This window comes from Centruroides sculpturatus, unplaced genomic scaffold (genome assembly GCF_000671375.1).
Source record: "Centruroides sculpturatus isolate CEXI.00-Female unplaced genomic scaffold, Cexi_2.0 scaffold551, whole genome shotgun sequence".
NCBI lineage: Eukaryota > Metazoa > Arthropoda > Arachnida > Scorpiones > Buthidae > Centruroides > Centruroides sculpturatus.
In genome coordinates this window covers 347,076-367,684 of record NW_019385025.1, presented here as the reverse complement: position 1 = coordinate 367,684, position 20,609 = coordinate 347,076, and the positions used below count along the sequence as shown (strand labels likewise).

Below are 20,609 nucleotides of genomic sequence, written 5' to 3'. Positions count from 1 at the left end.
GACAGGTATGGGACCAAAGGTGTGTCAGATTACCAAAAGTGTCCGGATTACCGAAAATAATTACATATTTCGCATTGTTTTGCTAGCAGTAACTTACAATATTCTCTACTTCAACTGTTCGAACAGAACTGCTCACATAAAACACACGAAATGTGTGTCATCGTGTAAAAATTGGATGGGGAAATTCACATCGCGACATGCTTCTGTGCAAGCAGACACGTAACGAGGACGGGTACCTTCACGGGAGGTGCGTCGGACTACTGAGCATGTCGGATTAAAAAACGTCGGACTATCGAAAAACAACTGTATTAGCATAATTTTAAACGGAAATTATAATTTATAGCTACATTACCAACTCAGTAACGAAGGTTAAATATTATAAAAATTATTTTTAATTATTTATTTTTTTTCGTTAGACATCTTTACTAATGTCACTGTTAGGCGAAATTCCTGTTATTTCCGGAAAAATATCAGTGAATGGAAAAATAGCTTATGCTTCACAAGAAGCGTGGATTTTTAATGGCACTATAAAGGAAAATATCTTATTTGGAGAAGAATATCAAGAAGAGAAATACAGAAATATCATACACATAACGGCTCTTGAAAAGGTAAACAAAAACTGTAATAAATCTACTAGAATTAGTTAGGTTCAATTCTTAACAATTGAATCACGAAATTCGCTTAACGCTGTATTAGAAGCATAAACCTGTCGTAGGAATTTATTCGTGTGACGTCTCACAGATGGCAGTTTTTTAAAGTAATATTTTAAAATTATTCACAGAACATCTTTAATTCTCTAGTTTTGTTTACTTGTTAATAATATAAAATACAGGTGGATTGAAAAGAACTCTTATTTCTGATATTTAATTTCATTTAACTCGATTATAAAAGCAAAAATAAACATATCAAGTTGTATAATTTTGCAACTTATCTGAAGTTTTATTCAGTGTCATCATATCTGTTTGAATTTGAGAAAAATTTGAAGGTCAGGGCAAGGAAGTTTTTGTGGACAGAGAGTGTCATTAACACCTCCTAGTATTGATGCCAAAAAAGCGCTAATTGTTTTATGACTGAATAAATGAAAACTTTCTTTCTGGTTAGAAATTAAGAAATTAATATCAGTACAAAATACAAGAAATATTACGGAGAGAATCATAGTTTTATATTTATATTTTCTGATTATTTTTAGTAAAAAAATGTAAATAGATACAATAATAATTTTCCTTAATAGTTTAGAACACTAATTTAATCTTTGTAAAAGTAAGAAGAAAAATTTTATAAATTACTAATATTGTTGTTTTATTTCCATTTCAACTTATTTCAGGATATAAGTTTATTTCCTAAAAAAGATTTGACACTTGTAGGAGAAAGAGGAGTGATCATGAGTGGTGGGCAAAAAGCAAGAATTAATTTAGCAAGGTAAGTTTAATCGTGTATTGTGTGCAACTTTTACTGCAAATATATATAAGTTAATCTACAATATAATGTGACAGTGTAATTCAACTAAGTTAAAGTTAGTTACTTCTTACTTAGTGTGATGCTTTATCTGAAAAAAAAATAAAAACTACTGTAGTCAATTTAATCTGTAAGACAGACTTGTAAAACATCTTGTTTAACTACATATAATTTAATAAAAAATGCTTTGACATACACTTTTAGTCAAATTAAAATACTTCTTCAGAGTCAGTTGTATTTAAAAACATTGAGTATATTGAAAATAAACGTATGTACAGTACAGTTACAATTAAAGTTCACATATAAGAATTACAAACATTAGATATTAACAAAGTTCAAAGTAATCATCCACTGCTACAGGTTCGTCGGAAAAGCACCTTGCGACGCACAAATTCAAAGTCTACAACAACACAACAAGATGAGACGATCTTCTAAGACAGCTCCGGCAACTAAGGTCAACGTGAGTTCATTCTACGAGTCCAAAGCGAACTAAACTTCCCGCCAGAACTTCACTGCTTTTATAGGATTGAAGCTACATTGAACTCCACCAATCAGCATCTACCAGCTGTATAAGACGTCCGCCGATCGTCCGATGTTTCGTAACCAATCAGCGGTCGAGTTTTCAAAATGTTCTGATCGCCGTTTCCACAGCGATAACGGTCGTTCAAGAAAAGGCGGGAAAAACCGCGCGCTAGACGATTTTTATTCCCGACACCTCCACGGCCGAGGATCAAACTGAGCTTACTTAAGCCTGTTTGATTCCCTTCACAACACCAAACAATCTTACAAAAATCGTCCGATGTCGAACTGACCCATACATCCGGAACATCCGGGGATTTTACCCGTCTACGCGCAGAGATGCCTTTGTTACCTATGCCTACTAACCGCTTTCGTAAAGCCAACGCAATCCGGTATGGGGTAAACCGTTTCGGGATCCACCCTCCAGTAAGCGTCCAGATGTATTTCTTTTTCGGTCTACTACCGAACATCGAGTTGTAATCCAACGGCACGTCATCCAGCTCGGTCTGTGCCGATGTCGGGGAAAACGGGAAAATTCCCCTTTCTCTCCCGTCCCCTCGTCCACGATCGTACAGCTGACGCGGGGACGAAGTTTGATCCAGTTCCCCGAATCTCCCATCGAAACCGAGTACTATTCTTACAGCGAAACTTCGCTTTTCTACTACATCCGGCCATTCCCACCGGACATCTAATTTGTCATCCGGGGAAGATTTTTCCACGAGAACCGTATCCCCGCTGTTATATCCCCTTTTCCGTGCTTCCAAGTTGGGATGCACTGCATACTCTTCTCGCTTTACGGCCGTATGCTTAGTTGCGATATCGTGAGCCGATTTGATCCGATCTACTTCTACATTCTCCCCTTCTAACATACGGGTCATTTCACGCGTCAACCCTACGGTGAAATTAGTCCCCTGATCGTAACAAATCATTTCGGGAAAACCCGTCTGTGTAAAGAATCGCAAAAATACCGAACAGGTGACCAGCGATCTCATCCCTTCTACTTCTGACAAGCGGTTGCATAAACTGATTATGCCAACTGCGTATCGACGACCGTTAGCTGACAAGTGATCAATCGGTACAACCACGCCTATGGTAACCACTTGAAACGGGGTTGAGGATCGAGCAAGTGGTGTAGCTGGGGTCCTATCTAGGACTAAATCAGGCGCACTTACTTGGCACCTACGACTATTCCGGCAGTACTTCCGGATATCGGTCGCCATTCCCGGCCAATAGAAGCCCTCGCGCATGCGACTTGCCGATTTCCGACTGCCTAACTGTTCACCGCACGGAGCTTTGTGTACTAAATCTAGCACTTCCGCTCTCCGATCTTGGGGAACAACTATCTGCTTAATGGGCCTGCCGAACCAACTATCTAGCCGATATAGTATTCTGTTCTCTACAGTTAACCCATCTTTCTTACACTTAGCGGCCTCCCACAATCGAGAAAGTGACTCGTCCCGGACTTGAGCGTCTCGTAATTCCGTTTCTTTCTCATTTTCGTCACTATTTTCACTGCACCCCGCCTCTGAGAGAGGTTCCGGTTCCTTTCCCCGATGGTTTCCGTTCCCATCTACCTTTGAGCCCTTTATATGTCTTTCTCCCTTCTCCTGGAGTTTCCCTTTTCGGTCTAATAACATCCGGTGATCCCCTTCTGATACTAGAGCGTCCGTGGGTTGGTGTAACTTGTCTGTTACGACACGAGTCACCATCGCCGGCTCACACGATACTGTGAGGTCTTCCTCCCACAGCCCTACCGGGATCATTACCGAATCAATCCGGTGACCGAAGGATCTGCCCTGTTGGGTTTCACCCTCCGTTTCCGTCGCCAATCCGATGACCGAAGGATCCAACTCGTTAGCCTTGTCCCTTCGTTTCCGCCACCGATCCGGTGACCGAAGGATACAACCCATTGGACTTCCCCCTTCGTTTCCGTCACCAATCGGGTGATCGAAGGGTCCAGCTCGTTGGACTTCTTCCTTCGTTTCCGCCACCAATGATTCCCTTATGACCGAAATCTCATCCCCAGAATCGACTATAACCGAAAGACATTTCCTGTCGCCTACCGGCTTGATTCTTTTAGGCGCCTCCTTGACCTTTGGTCGGTCACACGCCGTTACCCTCGCTACCGGAAGTTCGTCTTTTTGGGATGTCTTGTTCGTAGTTACTACCCGTGCCCGTTTGGACTCATTGGATGCCTTCCGCTTAGGACAAGCTCTCCTCCAATGCCCAGCCCTGCCACAGGCACTACAACTAGCCTTGGGGGTCCGTTCGACCGAACTCTGTGTCGAGGGAATGGATCTCCTCGTCATTCCACTCTGAGAATCCCGTCGCTCTCTAACCTCCTCGCTGTTACCGGCCAACCTACTACCTGACACCTCCCCAAACTTCTCTGTGACCTTAGCTACTTCCGCCGGCTTTCCCCATCCCTGGGAACCTGAGTCGTCTAATTCCCTCTTACCGACCTGACCCGCCGAGCTCTGCGCCTCAAAAAGCCGCCTATCTTGCTCTAATAGGCGTTTCGCTTCCCTCAACTCGGCTTCCGGGCGTTCAAGCCGTAGTTTTTTTCGCTCCGCATTGATTTCTGCCAACCTGGCCTTGGCCTTAGATTCGATTTCTGTTTTCTGCCGGTCGGATTCCGCTGCCCTCACCTTGGCCTCAGATTCGATTTCTGCTTTTTGCCGTTCTGTTTCCATTTTCCTCTCCTCGGATTCCGCGAGTTTAACCCGTAGTCTAAGCGCTTCAATGTCCTCCCGAGATTCACCTCCCGGCCCTCCTGCCTTTCGTCCCTTGATCGGCCCATCATTTTCCCACTCCCCTGTTTCTAAACCTCGCGCTTTCACGCGTTTGGGCATCTCTGCGGTAGCGAATAAAATAAAGTTTTACCTGGGTCAATGATTGCCGGTGTTGTTCGGTTCCTTTCGTCGCAGATCAGCCTTTCCGATCCTTGGTAATTCGAAGTACGTAATCCTGTCGTAATCCTGTGTAATCCTGTCGAGTCTGCGCCAGTCAAATTAAAATACTTCTTCAGAGTCAGTTGAATTTAAAACTTGTATATATATTAAAACAAAAACGTATGTACAGTTACAATTAAAGTTCACATATAAGAATTACAAACATTAGATATTAACAAAGTTCAAAGTAATCATCCACTGCTACAGGTTCGTCGGAAAAGCACCTTGCGACGCACAAATTCAAAGTCTACAACAACACAACAAGATGAGACGATCTTCTAAGACAGCTCCGGCAACTAAGGTCAACGTGAGTTCATTCTACGAGTCCAAAGCGAACTAAACTTCCCGCCAGAACTTCACTGCTTTTATAGGATTGAAGCTACATTGAACTCCACCAATCAGCATCTACCAGCTGTATAAGACGTCCGCCGATCGTCCGATGTTTCGTAACCAATCAGCGGTCGAGTTTTCAAAATGTTCTGATCGCCGTTTCCACGGCGATAACGGTCGTTCAAGAAAAGGCGGGAAAACCCGCGCGCTAGACGATTTTTATTCCCGACACTTTTCATTCATTATTTGTACAGAATGGAATATTTTACATTTTTCAGAGCATTATATCTAGATGCAGATATTTTCCTTCTTGATGATCCACTGAGTGCTGTTGATGTTCCAGTAGCAAAAGAAATATTCGAAAAGTGAGTACACAAATTATATTTTTAAACCTGTATAAATGTTTATAGTTTTAAAAGTTGTATTTTTTCAGGTGTATAATAGAATACTTGAAAGACAAAATTTGCATTTTAGTTACACACCAAATACAATTTTTAAATTTTGCAACTAAGATTTTAGTGTTAAACAAGGTGAGTAATGCAAATAAATATATTTTTTACTTCCTTGATCTTATATAGAATAGAGGAAAAGTATGGCAATCGGTCAAAAATTAACCCCTCCCCTGATTTTAACAGGTTTGGATGCATAGGACCTTGAAACGTGTAGAAATGGAGAAAAAATTCAAACATTTTTGTATGCATAGCTGTTAGCGTGTATGTGGGGGCACGATTTTGTTTGCCCTGTTTGAAGCTTAATAACTTCTGTGCTTTTTTTCGAAAATGTTAGAAATTTTGCAAAGCTGTTTGTCTATTACGATGATTCATAACATTAAAGCTTGCTAGTTTTACTTCGATTGAAAGGTAATAATGGTATTCCAGTAGAGACTGATTTAATGATTTTTACTCCTTATTGGTATTTACAACTTTTTTAAAAATAAAACTCATTCCTACTCTTAAAGTTAAACGTCTTGTTATTCTATAATAACTAAAAATATAAAATAATTCAAAAATAATGTATTATAACAGGTGGAACTAACAAATGTTGCAGGGAAAGTTAAGCTACTTGTTCGTGCATGTTTTATTTACGAATAGGAGTATATAAAAGAACAATTAATTAGTGTGACTGAACATTTTATAGCAATTCCGTCTTAATTTTTTTTCTTTCAGATAGTTCTAAATTATATAAATTATTAAAAATTATAACCATTAATTTAGTTAAAATACGGCAACTAATATCCACTTTTAGCAGCAACATATTTAATATTAGATATTATATTAGCAAAGTTATACTACGAGTATTTAGGCTATCGTTTGGTGATAAGTTATCAAATTCTTCAAGAAAACGTACTTTCTAGTTTGGAATTTTATTCCAGTTTAATTGGCCAGTGACTCTTTGTCAATATTAGACTATAAATAGAGAGAAAAATGAAACGTACACACAGATTATAAACTTTCAACCCATTTATATGAAAATTAAAACAAAATCATTTGTATTGAAGCCTTGTGAAACATTTTGATCTAGTCCAGGCCGCCTGAACAAGAACTTCGAGCGCTTGCAGGTAGTAAAGGAAACCTAAAGAAACTTAAAAATTGATAGAACATATCATAGACCTTCTTGGTCTATAAGCCTGGCTGATGCGCTAGGCTGGGCCCCCTCTTCTTGTAGGGAAGGGGTCCCCACTGTCTGATAGAATCATTGTTGAGAAAAGTGAACTGAAGGTTTAGACTTGTGGACCATAGTGCAGTACAAAAGTTATGCCAGGTGAGAAGACTGGGCCTGGGTGCGGATGGGAGCTCGAAAGATGCACCATGTGACCCAGCTATGTCGTTCCTGTCTACCATGTCAAGTATCAGACCAAGCCGATGAACAAGGCATAATCTCTTTAATCCTGTAGTGTCAATAGGCGGGCAGGGAAAGAGTCCTTATAAGGCTTAGGATGGTACTCATGCCGTGCAGATCACGCATTGCAACGCTTCACCTCGACAAATTATCGTCATGCAGCTATAGGATAAGGCCTTTTTTCTCCCCAGCCATTAACTGATTGTATTAAACTCTCTGATGTCTCTAAGAAATTTTCTATGCTTTTTCAAATGTTAGGCTGCCGCGAACCACTGATAGCATTGCTGATAGCACTTAGAGCCTGAGCTGGTTTTGCTGATCTTTTTAGCTATAAACTGGGTATCACATAACTTGAGCTGTATGCAAATTTAATCACTTGCATATCTTTTTCACCATTTCCGGTCCTGCAATTACCTTTAGGTTACGCATATTTCTTCGTATTGTTGCGATTTCACATTTAAAAAGTTTACATTTATGTATAGATGTAGTGTATGTACTATATATTATATATATACATTATAAAAATTGTTTACGATTTTTTCTTAGGGAAGATGTGAAGCTATCGGTAACTATAATGAATTAAAATACTCAGGAGAATATTTGGGAATTAAATTAGAGAAAAATACCTCAGAGCAAAACATGGAACTACCAAACGCAAACTTCACTATTAATGAAGAAGAAACCTTTTATAATAAACAAGTCGGCACGCTTTATGATAATTACGATATCATTAATAATGACGTCGTAAGTAATTGCTGTTAATATATTTAAATGCATTTTTCTTTGTTTTTGTTGTTAATTTACTTATTGTTTTTCAAAGTCTGGCTAAGTATATAAAATATTCAGCGAGACTTTGATTCACTGGTTATGGGTTTATGCCTCAACAATAAGCTGTATATATGGATTTTTCTAAATTGTACCTAAGTGACACGTAAATAGAAGATAGCTTCTCATAGAAAGTTTATAACAGATTTCCTGCAATTCAGTTTGAAACATTAAAACACAACAGTATATTCTTGTTATTGTCGTTGTTATTTTTAGCAGAAAACTAATTTGTGTATTAATTACTATAGCAGTAAAATAATTCAAAAGTGATAAATTTACCGCATTATACTAAAAAATTTATAGTGTTTTTTTCAGTTTTTTTTATAATAAAAATGTCGAAATCTGTTTTGTACTGTATGGTGACTTAATTAGAATGCTTTAAGATTTATAGATTTTGAAATAATAATATATAGTAGTTTATTTCTTAAAATAGTTTATAAAAATGAATGTGGTAAATCAAAAATTTCCTTAACTTTGCATAAAATATTTACTTATTCATAATTATATTTAGTTCTATTTAATATAGGGTATAGCATATATTAATGTTATGTATTGTGAAATGTATCAATAGTAAGTAATGATTTTTTTCGATATTTGAAAGTTTTTCATGTTTCCATACTGATATCATAGTTATTGACAACATTATATCTTTTTATAAAATCGTGCTGCTGTTAACGGCTGGACATTTTAGAGGTATGAAAGAGTACATGTCAGGAGTTGCAATTTGTCACAGAGTATTTGGTGCACAAATCATTCATATATAAAAGACAGACTCGTAGGTACTCAGGGGACTGAGAATAGAGTGAAAATAAAATACAAAATGGCGACACTCTACAAAGGCTCTAGTGCGAGATTTGCGCATTCGTTGCTCGTCGGGAAGTTGGAAATGCAAACGTTGTAAAATAGAAGAATTTTGACAAACGAATCGTTGAAATAATCCATTCACCTGTTCGGTGTTATTCCCGTTATATGTCTGATTGCGACCTGTTGACCTTGACCAGTTGATCAAAAATATTTCGATTTATCATCGAAAAATTTTTGAAACTATTAAAACTAACATTCAAAATATAATTTTTTTTTGTTTATACATTAATTTAAAAATTATTTTCTTTGTGCCAGACAAAAAAATAATTTCTGACAATACAATAGCCATGACTATTTTTCAAAAACGGGAATTTTCGTTAGGCATCGACAAAAATTCATCGTGAAGAGACACACAATAAAGAGAAATTTAGACATTCGATAGGTTAATTTTACCGAAAATGCGTGGTGGAAAACCTCGTGACCATGGCCGATCGCGCTCAAAACTAGCGATACGAAAGAAGATTGGAAGAGGAGAATGACACTCAACATGAGTGTAGAATGAACCTGCTTAGTAATCGGTGTTTGAGATAGTCTTGCACCAAAAATCGCCTTGCCATTTTACTTGTATTTTGTTATTTTTATATATTTTACTCTTTAATAACTCTTTTATTAACTGTACATAAATAATAAATCTTTTTTAATTTACCCTTTATTCTTAATGCTATAACATAAAACAATTTTATATTCAACTTTAATAATAAGTAATTTCTCAAAGTTGTGATCATTTTTATTTAACATACATATACAGTAGACCCCCTATAAAACGGGTTCACATAATGCCTTTCGTATATAGCGGCGAAAAAATTGCGACCATAATCGTAAAAAACGCTAAAATAAACTCGTAAAATACGGTAAAACGTCATCGCTGACTCTTGTCGCGACAGGATTGGTCGAATCTAGACCAATAGCGGATGTTTCACAAACCGTTAAGTTTAAACGAACAGCGGACCTCCTAAAAACCATTAATTATTTAACGGCCATAAAAATTATGGTGTCTCCAAAGTTCAGCGAATTTTTCGCAGAAAAATAATTTATCAGGAAACACGCGCCCTGTTCGATGTGCCGCTTGACGACGAAAACAACTTAATTAATGGCGTCGTCGAACGGTGCACACTCGGTAAGTAATCTTCCAGTTTTTTGTTTACAGTATAGTTTATATGGATTATTCCCAAAAAATTATACGTGTTTTGGAAATGTTGAGTCAAATTAGTCTCGAATCGATTAATTTTATGCAAGAAAATTTTTCAAACAGCCCTAGTCCGTAAACTGCATACCTGCCCGGCTGTGATTAGCACATGTATTTAAGGACTCGTAAAAGATGAATTTCATAAAAAGCGGAATGTATCTACCGTGATATATGGGGGTCGACTGTATATCTTATTAATCCGGAAAATTACAAAAATTCCGGTAGAGTATTTTACAGCCTTTAAGTCAGGAACTGTAATTTTTAGATTAAAGAGACATATATATGTGTGAACGAATAAACAGCTACCATAACAGGCATTTTTATTTATATTTATCATTGTAATTTATGCCAAAATGTATGCAATGCATGATTCCATAGAGAAGCTTTTAATTTGTTAAAAAGAGCAATTAATAACAGAAAAATAATTTTTTCTCAATGTATACTAAACCAAACTTTTTATCTTTTCTTCATATTTTAGTTTCTATTGATCGTTTTCTATGACCTCAGAAATTTCATAATTTTATATCCACGCAAAGTTTTTTATAATGTTTTATTACTTTGTTAATTAATTGCTCCATTAGAAACAATGTGATAATTTTAATTAAAATAAACAAATCGTTCTAAATTTTTGATGCAAGGATTTGACTCTGATAAAAATTCGTTTAAGACATCAGCAAGTTTCGTTTTATTCAAAGAATTTTTTACATATACCTTTTTTTAGTTCCCCTTATTATAATAACACACAAAATGAAAAATTTTGTGTTATAATTCAGTATCTGTGACGAATTAGTACACATCTCCTCTTACCCTGAGTAATACATGTAAACAACTGGATGAGTATTATCAACAGCTGTTTTCAAAGTCAACCGGTTGTAATCACTAGCAGCAGGTGACAAGTTGCACACTGTTTCAAATTAAAAAACAATTTCTGCAGCTATATTTTTTAACTAAAAGCATTTCTTTTAAACTATTTTATATATTTTTGACTTTGTGGCAAATTTTTTATATCGGATTCGATTTTAAGTAGAAATAATTATTTGTTATTACAAAATAAAAAAATATTAGTCGCTGTACTTAAAATTAATATAATTTTAAGTACAGCCAGGCTAACAAATATGCAGCTGAATGGTGTGACAGACAGATCACCTCACAAAGCACACTGTTTAGTTTCACCCTACAATGGGACCAGAGAACGAAACCAAGAAAACCGATTTGTTCGTTGGACCTCCAGATTGCTAGATTGACACCTTAACTAAATCGGCCATTCTGGCTAGCAATTTAAATAAACACATATTGTTATAAATAATTGATTTATATTATTCAAATTATTACTTCTTCTAGAAAACTACATATAATAAAACATCTGACAAGGAAGAACAACATCGAATACTGGGATTATCTGTTTACAAAGCATATATGAATGCCGGTGCAAGTTTACCCTTCAAGATTCTTATACTTTTTATGCTCATTTTACCGCAGATACTACTTAGTTTCAGCGACTATTGGCTGATTAAATGGTATGATTTTTTCGTATTTGAATTAAATTTTCAACAGTCTAAGAATTATTCTATAAATAATATTAATGAGTAATGTAGCAAAATTCATCAAATCAAGAAAAATCACTATAAACATTACTGATGTATTATTTACATGAAGAATAGATGATAATTATTTACTTTTTCTTTTCTGCTCTAAAAAGCAATAAGATTTTGATTGTAATAAATGTTATTGAAAGAATAGTATAGAGAATATTAAATAAATAACTTTTTCAAGGCACATGTCATAGCACAGTTTGAATTTAAAATTTACAAATATGTATACACTTAATAAAAAGTTGTCATTTATTATATGTTGTTTTTATGGTTTGTTTTGATTTACTTTTTCAAAGAGAAAAGTAGATATTTTTTTTACATAAGAAATTATTGTATTAATATCTTTCAGGTTGCAAGATAACAAAAACTACAATGAAAATTTACAATTCAAAAATTTTACATCAGAATTGGAGACAATTAACAACACGGCATCAGTTACTTATCATATTCTGGAACTTAACATATACATTTATTTTGTCTTGGTTTGTGCTGTATTTGTCGGCACAATAATTTCTGCTTCATTGTTGTACGAATTATTCGTGTCTGCATCTACTAACCTTCATAATAAGATGCTTCGCTGTATTATTCATACGCCAATATCATTTCTGGACAACAATCCTGTAGGTGTGTAAAAATATATTTATTAGTTTTTAAGGTAACAATTCAACAAATTTTGGTAAGAAAAAAACATTGTCGATAATAGGTTTAAATTAAGTAACTACCTGCATTGTTCATACTTTCTATTTACATTAGATTTTCATTTCACACATTATTTATAAAATATTTATCCTTTATTTGCAATTGGTGTAGTTGGCATGAGATGTAAGAAAATAAAAAAAAATGGGAAGAATTTTATTTTCAATTTTAAATGTAATTAATCCAATAAGTAAACAATCTTAAATGTTTTAAAAGAAGCAAGAGATAACCCAATGCTAAACTAAACCTCTACGTAGATGTGAGTATAATATTAAACGTTGACGATAGTTTAACCCTAAATGCTCTGTAACATTATGACCAATTGACTCAGTTTTACGATTTTTTAATTGTCAAACATGTCACTTTTGGACAACACTAATGCTACATGAATTTGGAATGAAGTACGCATACTAAAAGTGCTGACAGGTTAATTAATTAATCAGGTTTAATCACGGTGTTCGAATACATTTTTTCCTGCTTTTATTTGTTATAAATAATATAATAAAACTTGTGATATTTCAGGAAAAATCCTAAATCGATTTTCAAAAGATGTTAATAACATGGATGATATGTTAACATTCGTTTTCTATGAAGCCATAAGAGTAAGTATAACACAAATATACTAACAAAGTTATATAAAGATATTAATATATAGGTCTTCATTCGGAAATTTATATGTAGGTATGTAAATATATATATTAGTATACACGTGTATTTTCAAGCTTTATTTAGGTTTAACATTAAAACTGGGCTAGTTTTTAATTTAAAATCTGTTACGAGGCATCAAAACTTGGCACACTGTGCAAGTTTTGCGTTGCTTTTTAATTAATCGAATACTGTAGAAAATAAAATTACAATATATAAATCGATAATGCAAATTTATTGTTATGTTTACATAATAAATGCATTAAGTATTTTTTAAGAACATAAATTTAATTCAGATGTAAATTAAAATAATTATTTAAATATAGAGCATCATTAGCAATTTATAACAGATATTATAATTTCAGGCATCTGGCTTCTCTATCGGAATGATTGTAATTGAAGCGATAATCTCTCCTTATCTCATAGTAATAACAATCTTTCTCTTAATCACGTTTTATGTTTTGTGGACTACTCATAACAGCGTTTTGAAAAGCATAAAATATTTAGAAGGAAAATGTATGTATTAATAAATCAAAGTTTTTGTATGTTATTTCATAACATGGAAATTGAATTTAGTAAATATTTATAAAATGAGTCGTGTATTATGTAAAACGTTTATTTTTATAGCGAGAAGTCCTGTATTTTCTCATCTGAGTGCATCCCTGTATGGAATTACAACGATCAGAGCATTTAATGCTGAAAGCAAATTTATATCCACTTTTAATGAATACCAGGATAAGCATACTGCAACGTGGTTTATATACCTGTCATTAAATCGATGGAATTGCATATACGGTCAAATAATTGGTTTCATATATCTAATTATTACCGTTATTGTTGTAATTGTTTTCGTGAATACTGGTAAGTGAATATATTGAACATCCTTAAATTAAAAAGTTTAATACATTTTTAACTTATACAATTTATAGATGACGCAGGAAGCAAACTAGGTCTTGTTATGAATTACGGATTCATGATATCTATGCATTTTCAGTGGATAATAAAACAATCTTCTGAAACAGAATATCAGGTAATTTCATTTCATTATTATTATTTATTATCAATTAACTAGGGGCCATCAATAAGGAAATGGTTATAACAAATTCTCACTAATAATTGGTTACAGAATTGCTCCTTACTAAAAGGCTTGCAATGTGAAGTCTCCGGGTGTTTTCGTGACACCCACCTAGAATCGAGTTTATTTATTATTAAACGTGTATTTAATGAAATATTGGATATACTCTGTACAGGATTTTCAACTGGATTTTCAAGTAACGAAACAAACACTTGGCAGATCAGATTTAAATTGGATGTAATTATCCAGAACCACGATTTTGTTTTATACAAATAGCACCAATGTTATAATTTATCAGGATACATACAAATAACAAGAAACACTGTACACAATGAAATATTTGTTGTTACTTTATAGAGTGTTTAGTTTGTTTTCTGTTGTAACTATTGTGTCATGTTTGTATGTCTTTTCCTATCATCCTGTTTATTCACCAAGTATTTCGTATTATCTGATACACATTCGATTTTTCAGATGAATTCTGTTGCTCGTATACTAAATTACAGCAATTTGAAATTAGAAGCAGCATACGAATATTCGACTGACAAACAACCTCCTGCAGATTGGCCACGTAAAGGGGAAATTGAATTTAAAAATGTATCATTGCAATACTCGAAAGATAAAAACATTGTTCTAAATAACTTAACATTTCGTATTCATTCGGGAGAAAAAGTATGTTATGTGTAAAATATTAATAGAAACAAATTTGCAAATAATTGTTTTAAGAAATATCGTTTTATTATCAATTTTATTGCAGATAGGAATTGTTGGACGAACAGGAGCTGGAAAGAGTTCAGTAATTGCCGCTTTATTTTGTATGACAGAGCCAACAGGAACGATAATCATCGATGGTGTCGATGTTAAGTCTATAGGCCTTCGGGATCTACGTAGTAAATTATCAATCATTCCTCAAGTAAATAAGTGAAATTATTAATAACATATATTTTTTATTGTTCTTAATAATTTACACAATGCTAGCGTTTTCGAAAAGCTGTTATATTAAAATTTTTTTACTTCTTATAATAATTCATGCATTTTTTCAGGATCCAATGTTATTTACTGGTCCTTTTCGAAAAAACATTGATCCTTTTAATGAATATTCAGAAGAAATGCTATGGCAAGTTATAGAAGAGGTGAAAAAAATACTTAAATAATATTATATACTAATAGATGCCAGATATCAGTGGCCAATATGAATTGTATACTATATAATACGTATATTATTAAAGGTTCAGTTAAAAGACGATATTGGGAAGTTACCTGGAGGGTTGGATACGCACGTAAGTGAAGGAGGTCGAAATTTCAGCGTTGGACAAAGGCAGTTAATATGTTTAGCAAGAGCAATTCTTCGTGACAATAAAATCTTAGTTATGGACGAAGCAACATCCAACATGGATAAAGAGTAAGATTGTATTAGAGAAATATATATAAAAGATTTAAATTTTATGTACGGTAAGTTTATTTAATGTTATAATTTGTATTCTTCATCCAATTCTTATATTTATGTTAGAATATCAGACTTCCTAATTCTATCGATATTCTATCGAAATTTATTATAAAAAGTAAGTATAGTTTTCTGGTGGCAAGCTGAAATAAAACTATTGTTTGAGATAAATTTAAGTTGGTGTGTTGCAAAGAATCGCTATTTTTAAAACTTTGCAATTTATATCAACATACCGATGAATAAATTTAATAGCTCGCAGTAGGAATCAAAATTTTATAGAGAATACATACTTTTGATTGGGTGTTTACAGATTCCTAAGTTCAATATATTCTACTAGTATTAAAACACATGGAACATGATGATTTTTAAAAATAATAACGTATGTAATTTTGGCAAATTTTTCTTTGTAAGCAATAAGAACAGGTTTTCTTATATGTTAAAAATGACATAAACCTGTATAAATCATTATATCCAACTCGTTGTACAGAACTGAACTCATAACTAGTCAACCTTTAGTGGATGATATTGTGTATGATTGTCATTAGTGAATTGATATGGATATTTGTAATATTTATATTTAGTTAGTTCGAATCTATTAGGGGCAATCAAATGAAAACGTGACAGACTATATAACAAGTGTGGCACGGAAGTTGGTAATGCAGGGAGGTATATATATAGAAATGCCCTCTATTGAGAATCAGGAAGGAACAGCCTGAACGATCACCGCTGTGCCATTTGTCTGTTAGACGTGCTCGAAGTGAGGTCGGCGAGTCGTGTGTGCATCCAATATCACTATGGAGGTCCGCTGCTTGTTGACTTTCTGGAACACGGAGCCACAATGAATGTACAGCGGTACATAGAAACTTTGCAAAAATTGAAGCGTTTCATCAAATCCAAACACTCAGGAATGTTGACAGACAGCATTATTCTGTGCAGGCTAATGCCCACCCACATGTTACCAAGGTTGTTTTGACTACGCTGCAGAAGTTTCGTTGGAAACTTCTGCAGCATAGTCCATACACATCCTCCATACAGTCCCGATTTTCTCCCATGCGATTTCCATACTTTTAGAGCCCCGAAGAAAGACATTCGTGGCCGTCAATTTGCTTCGGACGAAAAGGGCACGCCTGGGTACAATCATGGTTCCATAGCAACCGCAAACATTTTTCTATGAACTCATTGATCGTCTTGTCTTACAGTAGGATAAATGTATTAACAGTTATGGCAATTACTTTCGAAACAATAAACAGTTTACTTACTTTATCCCCATCTGTCTCATTTTCATTTGTCTGCCTCTAATAGAACAACTCTCTGAATTTATTTAACTTTACAATTTAGCTATTATTTGTATTACATTTCGATAATCAATTGCTTCTTTAGATTTAATACACGGATTGTAAATGCAATGATTTTGTATTTTTTCTATTAAATTTTTCGGAAAGGAAAACATTATATATTTAAATGATTTTAGTCTGACATTTTTTAAATCGTGCTATCTGTATTGAAACGTTTTTATATTATATGGTTTCATGTCGAAACGATTTTTCTTCAAATAGTTTTTAACAATTTGAATAATTTTGTGAGTTTGATAATAATACTACTCGAATTTAACAAAATATATTAGAATTATTTAATAGGTAAAATTATTTAATAACTTTTCAGTCACTTATTTTTAATTTCAGTTATAGTTGGTTTTCGTTTATAAATTAAAAAGAAGTCAAAATTTTCTTTACAGTACATAAGGTTATTATTTTACTTTATTGGGTGAGGATGCTACTATTCAGGTGTTCTCCAGCTTTATTTTTTACTCTGTGTAAACTGAAATTCGCTTTTTCTTCCAATTGAAGAATGTTTTCTGATTTTGGACTAGGCACCTCGCTGTTGAGGATTTTCAGGATGATAGATATAGCCTTGTTAGCAAGTAATGCGAAATAAAGATTCGTATATTATGCAGTATATTTCAATCCCCCTTTATTTTCTATCGACACCCATTATGCTTGTGCCAGGACATACGTGAGGTGTGATAAAACATTGTCTTTCTTCTGACATGGTAAAACAAGCATAAATTAATTGGTTGACAATAGAATTAACAGGTGCACTCACTAATTAACGTTTTAAATATTAATTTCTTAACTGTTCTATTCAGCTATTTGTGTTACATTAATTTAGCATAATACATTTATGTATTTAATTGACTTTATTTCCAGCACCGACTGTTGCGTACAAAAAGTAATTCGAGAAAAATTCAAACATTGTACAGTGTTGACAATAGCCCACAGATTACATACTATTATCGATTCGGATAGAGTACTGGTAAGTTTTATCTGTTTAATAATATAAATTAAGTATGTGTTTTTACTGAAGTTTTCAAATTTTTCAGGTTCTCGAGTCAGGAAAACTTAAAGAATTTGATACGCCATATACATTACTGAAGAATGTAAATGGCACCTTTTATCATTTGGTGAACAACACAGAACAAACGCTGATCAAAGAGCTATACAAAATCGCGAGAGATAAGTATAATAGCAAAGAAAACATTGTTATTACCAAATTATAAAAGATATCTTTGACGTAAAAGTCATATAATATAAAAACTTTAATAAAGCAATAGTGTTTGTGATTTGCCCTGTAAAATTTGCATATTACTTAGTTTATTGAAATAAGGTATGTTTCAAATTTATACGGACAAGAAAAAATCAAAGTGAAACCCAAATTTGCTGCATTAAGTGATAAATGTTTTATTAAAAATAACATGGATTTGCATGGTTCCACACTGCAAAATAAGAATTTTAATCAAACACTAACATTTTGTCACTGAAAAGAATATTTTTGAAAATTTTGCACAAAAAACTGTTACATATTTATCCGGACAGGTTTCAAATTCCAAAGTTTTCTTACAATTTAATGGCCAATGTAACCACCATTTAACTTAATTACATTAAATACTCGATTAGGCATTGTTTCAATTAGATTCTGAAGGAATTCAATCTTAAGTTTATTCCAAGTATCTGAAATTGCTGCCTTCGAATCATGAATTGTGGGAAAACTGCTTTCCATTGGCGTAAACTGTACGAAACATCATCCCCCAAAGATTTTCCATCGGATTCAGGTCCGGGCTTCTGGCAGGCCATGTCATCAGATTAATATTTTTACGTTTAAACCACATTTTTGTTGATTTAGAGGCATACACAGGGGCATTATCTTGTTGAAAAGATCCAATTTGGTCCCCAAATATTTGGTTTAGCGTCCAATAAATGATCTTCAAGCATGCCTTGATACTTCTCTAAATTCATTTTTTGAGTTATAAATGCTAAATCTGTGGTTCCATTGAATCCAAACGCCCCCCACACTATTATTCATCCCCCACCCATTTGGCGTTTTGAAAATTGTTTTTCGGTTCTTAAATCGTGCCAATAATGCTTTAAACCGTCTTGACTATCTAAGATGAATTGTTTTTCATCACTGAACAAAACGTCAATCCATTCTTTGGACTATGTCATGTGTTTTTGTGCCCAATCAAGTCTGTCACTTTTGTGCTTTAATGAAAGTGGTGGATTATAGCTTTTTTTCTGAATTTTAACGTTTGAGATTTACTTAAAACTCTCCACACTGTTGTGCTGCTACAAGATAAGTCTAATTCTTGTTTCATTTTTCTTACTGATGTTTGTTTTGTGAAGCAAACCTTGATGATTTGTCTTCAATCTCGAGGTATAAGCTTGGGTTTTGGACCTGTCTTAAATTTTGGTACATCCTAGCCACGTCTTTTTGATAAATAATTACCAAAAGTTTATTTTGGATGATTTATATATGCTGCAATTTATCTTATTGACTTGCCTTGTGATTTATAGGCATAAATCTGCTCTTTTTCATAATCAGATAAATTCTTTGTTCTACCCATTTTGGAATGTTGAACAACATAAAGAATTTGTGTTACAATTAGATATGTAAGCTGATTTGCATATTTTAATGCTTGTAACTAAACAATATTCTGTTTAAGTCATGAAATGAGTGCCTGTCCGGATAAATATGTAACAGTTTTTTTGTACGAAATTTTCAAAAATATTATTTTCAGTGACAAAATGTTAATGTTTGATTAAAATTCTTGTTTTGCAATGTGGAAACATGTAAGTCCATGTTAGTTTTAATAAAACATTTGTCACTTAATCTTTCAGCAGTGGAGTAGTCAGCCTAACACTTAGTTGTGGAGAAGAAGCTTGCTAAATTTTTTAAGAATTTTCCCACGTGTTTTTCTCGTTTTCTTTCCGGAAAAAAATTTTTAAACAGTTACGTCTAGTAAAGAAAAATTCTTTTTTATTGTCACATAATTCATTTTTATGTGAATTTTTTTCGCGATAATTTTTGCCTAAAATTTTTTTTCAAATTTATATTAAATTGTTCTATGATTTTCTATCCATAACGATTTTTTCAAAAGTTTTAAATTTATTTTCAATTTTATACAATTTTTTAAAGTTTCAGACATTTAACTCATGACGACTTTTTTCAACCTGCGAATCAAATTCATGAAAATGTAATTAACAGTTAACGAATTTCATCCACAATTGTAGATGACCTAACAATTATGTTTACAATTACAACGCCTGGAGAACTTACACCCCGGACTGTAAAGTGGGTGAAGGTGGTCTACTGTTTTACTTTCTGTAGAAGTGACATAATCATTGTAAATAAAAAAAATTTCAGAATATCTTTCATTTCATTTTAAAATTTGTTGTTCAAATTTACACCCAAATACTAAAGCGGTTTAAAAAAAGGGGGATTTGGTAAATACAGTAGAGCGTCGTTTATCCGAAGGTCGGTTATCCGAAGGAATTCCAGTCGACAAATTTAAATTTTCGCCAGTGCTGTGGTGCTGTAATCTTTGGCTATGTCTTCGGCTACTCAAATATATTACGTTTTTGATACTAAATTAACTTCTGAAGTATAATTTCTTATTGTTCTTATATTTTTCAATATATTTATTTTGTTTGTACAAAATAAATAATTTTTAATGATAGAATAGTCTTCGTTAGGCTTAACATCGACGAAAATTCAACGCGAAGCGACACGCAACGGAGAAAAATTTCAACACGGGATAAATTAATATATTTTTCGTACATAATTGGTTATCCGAAAAATAAGTTATCCGAACAACCCCAGTCCCCAATTGATTCGGATAAACGACGCTCTACTGTAT

General features: G+C 33.6%; 1 protein-coding gene across 4 annotated transcripts in view; it reads left to right on the top strand.

Annotated features, from left to right (window-relative positions):
- LOC111633580 (multidrug resistance-associated protein 4-like) overlaps positions 1-18,120 on the top strand; it is a 47,272-nt gene extending 29,152 nt beyond the window's left edge. For 2 of the 4 annotated variants that reach the window (XM_023378188.1, XM_023378185.1), the window contains 17 exons: positions 417-608; positions 1,325-1,419; positions 5,534-5,620; positions 5,689-5,785; positions 7,641-7,838; positions 11,311-11,486; positions 11,911-12,185; positions 12,780-12,859; positions 13,268-13,418; positions 13,530-13,763; positions 13,832-13,932; positions 14,449-14,646; positions 14,732-14,887; positions 15,018-15,107; positions 15,204-15,376; positions 17,626-17,731; positions 17,799-18,120. In XM_023378188.1, the coding sequence (XP_023233956.1) occupies positions 417-608; positions 1,325-1,419; positions 5,534-5,620; positions 5,689-5,785; positions 7,641-7,838; positions 11,311-11,486; positions 11,911-12,185; positions 12,780-12,859; positions 13,268-13,418; positions 13,530-13,763; positions 13,832-13,932; positions 14,449-14,646; positions 14,732-14,887; positions 15,018-15,107; positions 15,204-15,376; positions 17,626-17,731; positions 17,799-17,975 (2,586 nt within the window). In that variant the 3' untranslated portion in view covers positions 17,976-18,120. The remainder of the gene's footprint in view (positions 1-416; positions 609-1,324; positions 1,420-5,533; positions 5,621-5,688; positions 5,786-7,640; positions 7,839-11,310; positions 11,487-11,910; positions 12,186-12,779; positions 12,860-13,267; positions 13,419-13,529; positions 13,764-13,831; positions 13,933-14,448; positions 14,647-14,731; positions 14,888-15,017; positions 15,108-15,203; positions 15,377-17,625; positions 17,732-17,798) is intronic. The other 2 variants (XM_023378186.1, XM_023378187.1) reach the window with 2 other exon arrangements.
- Positions 18,121-20,609: the final 2,489 nt, after the last annotated feature.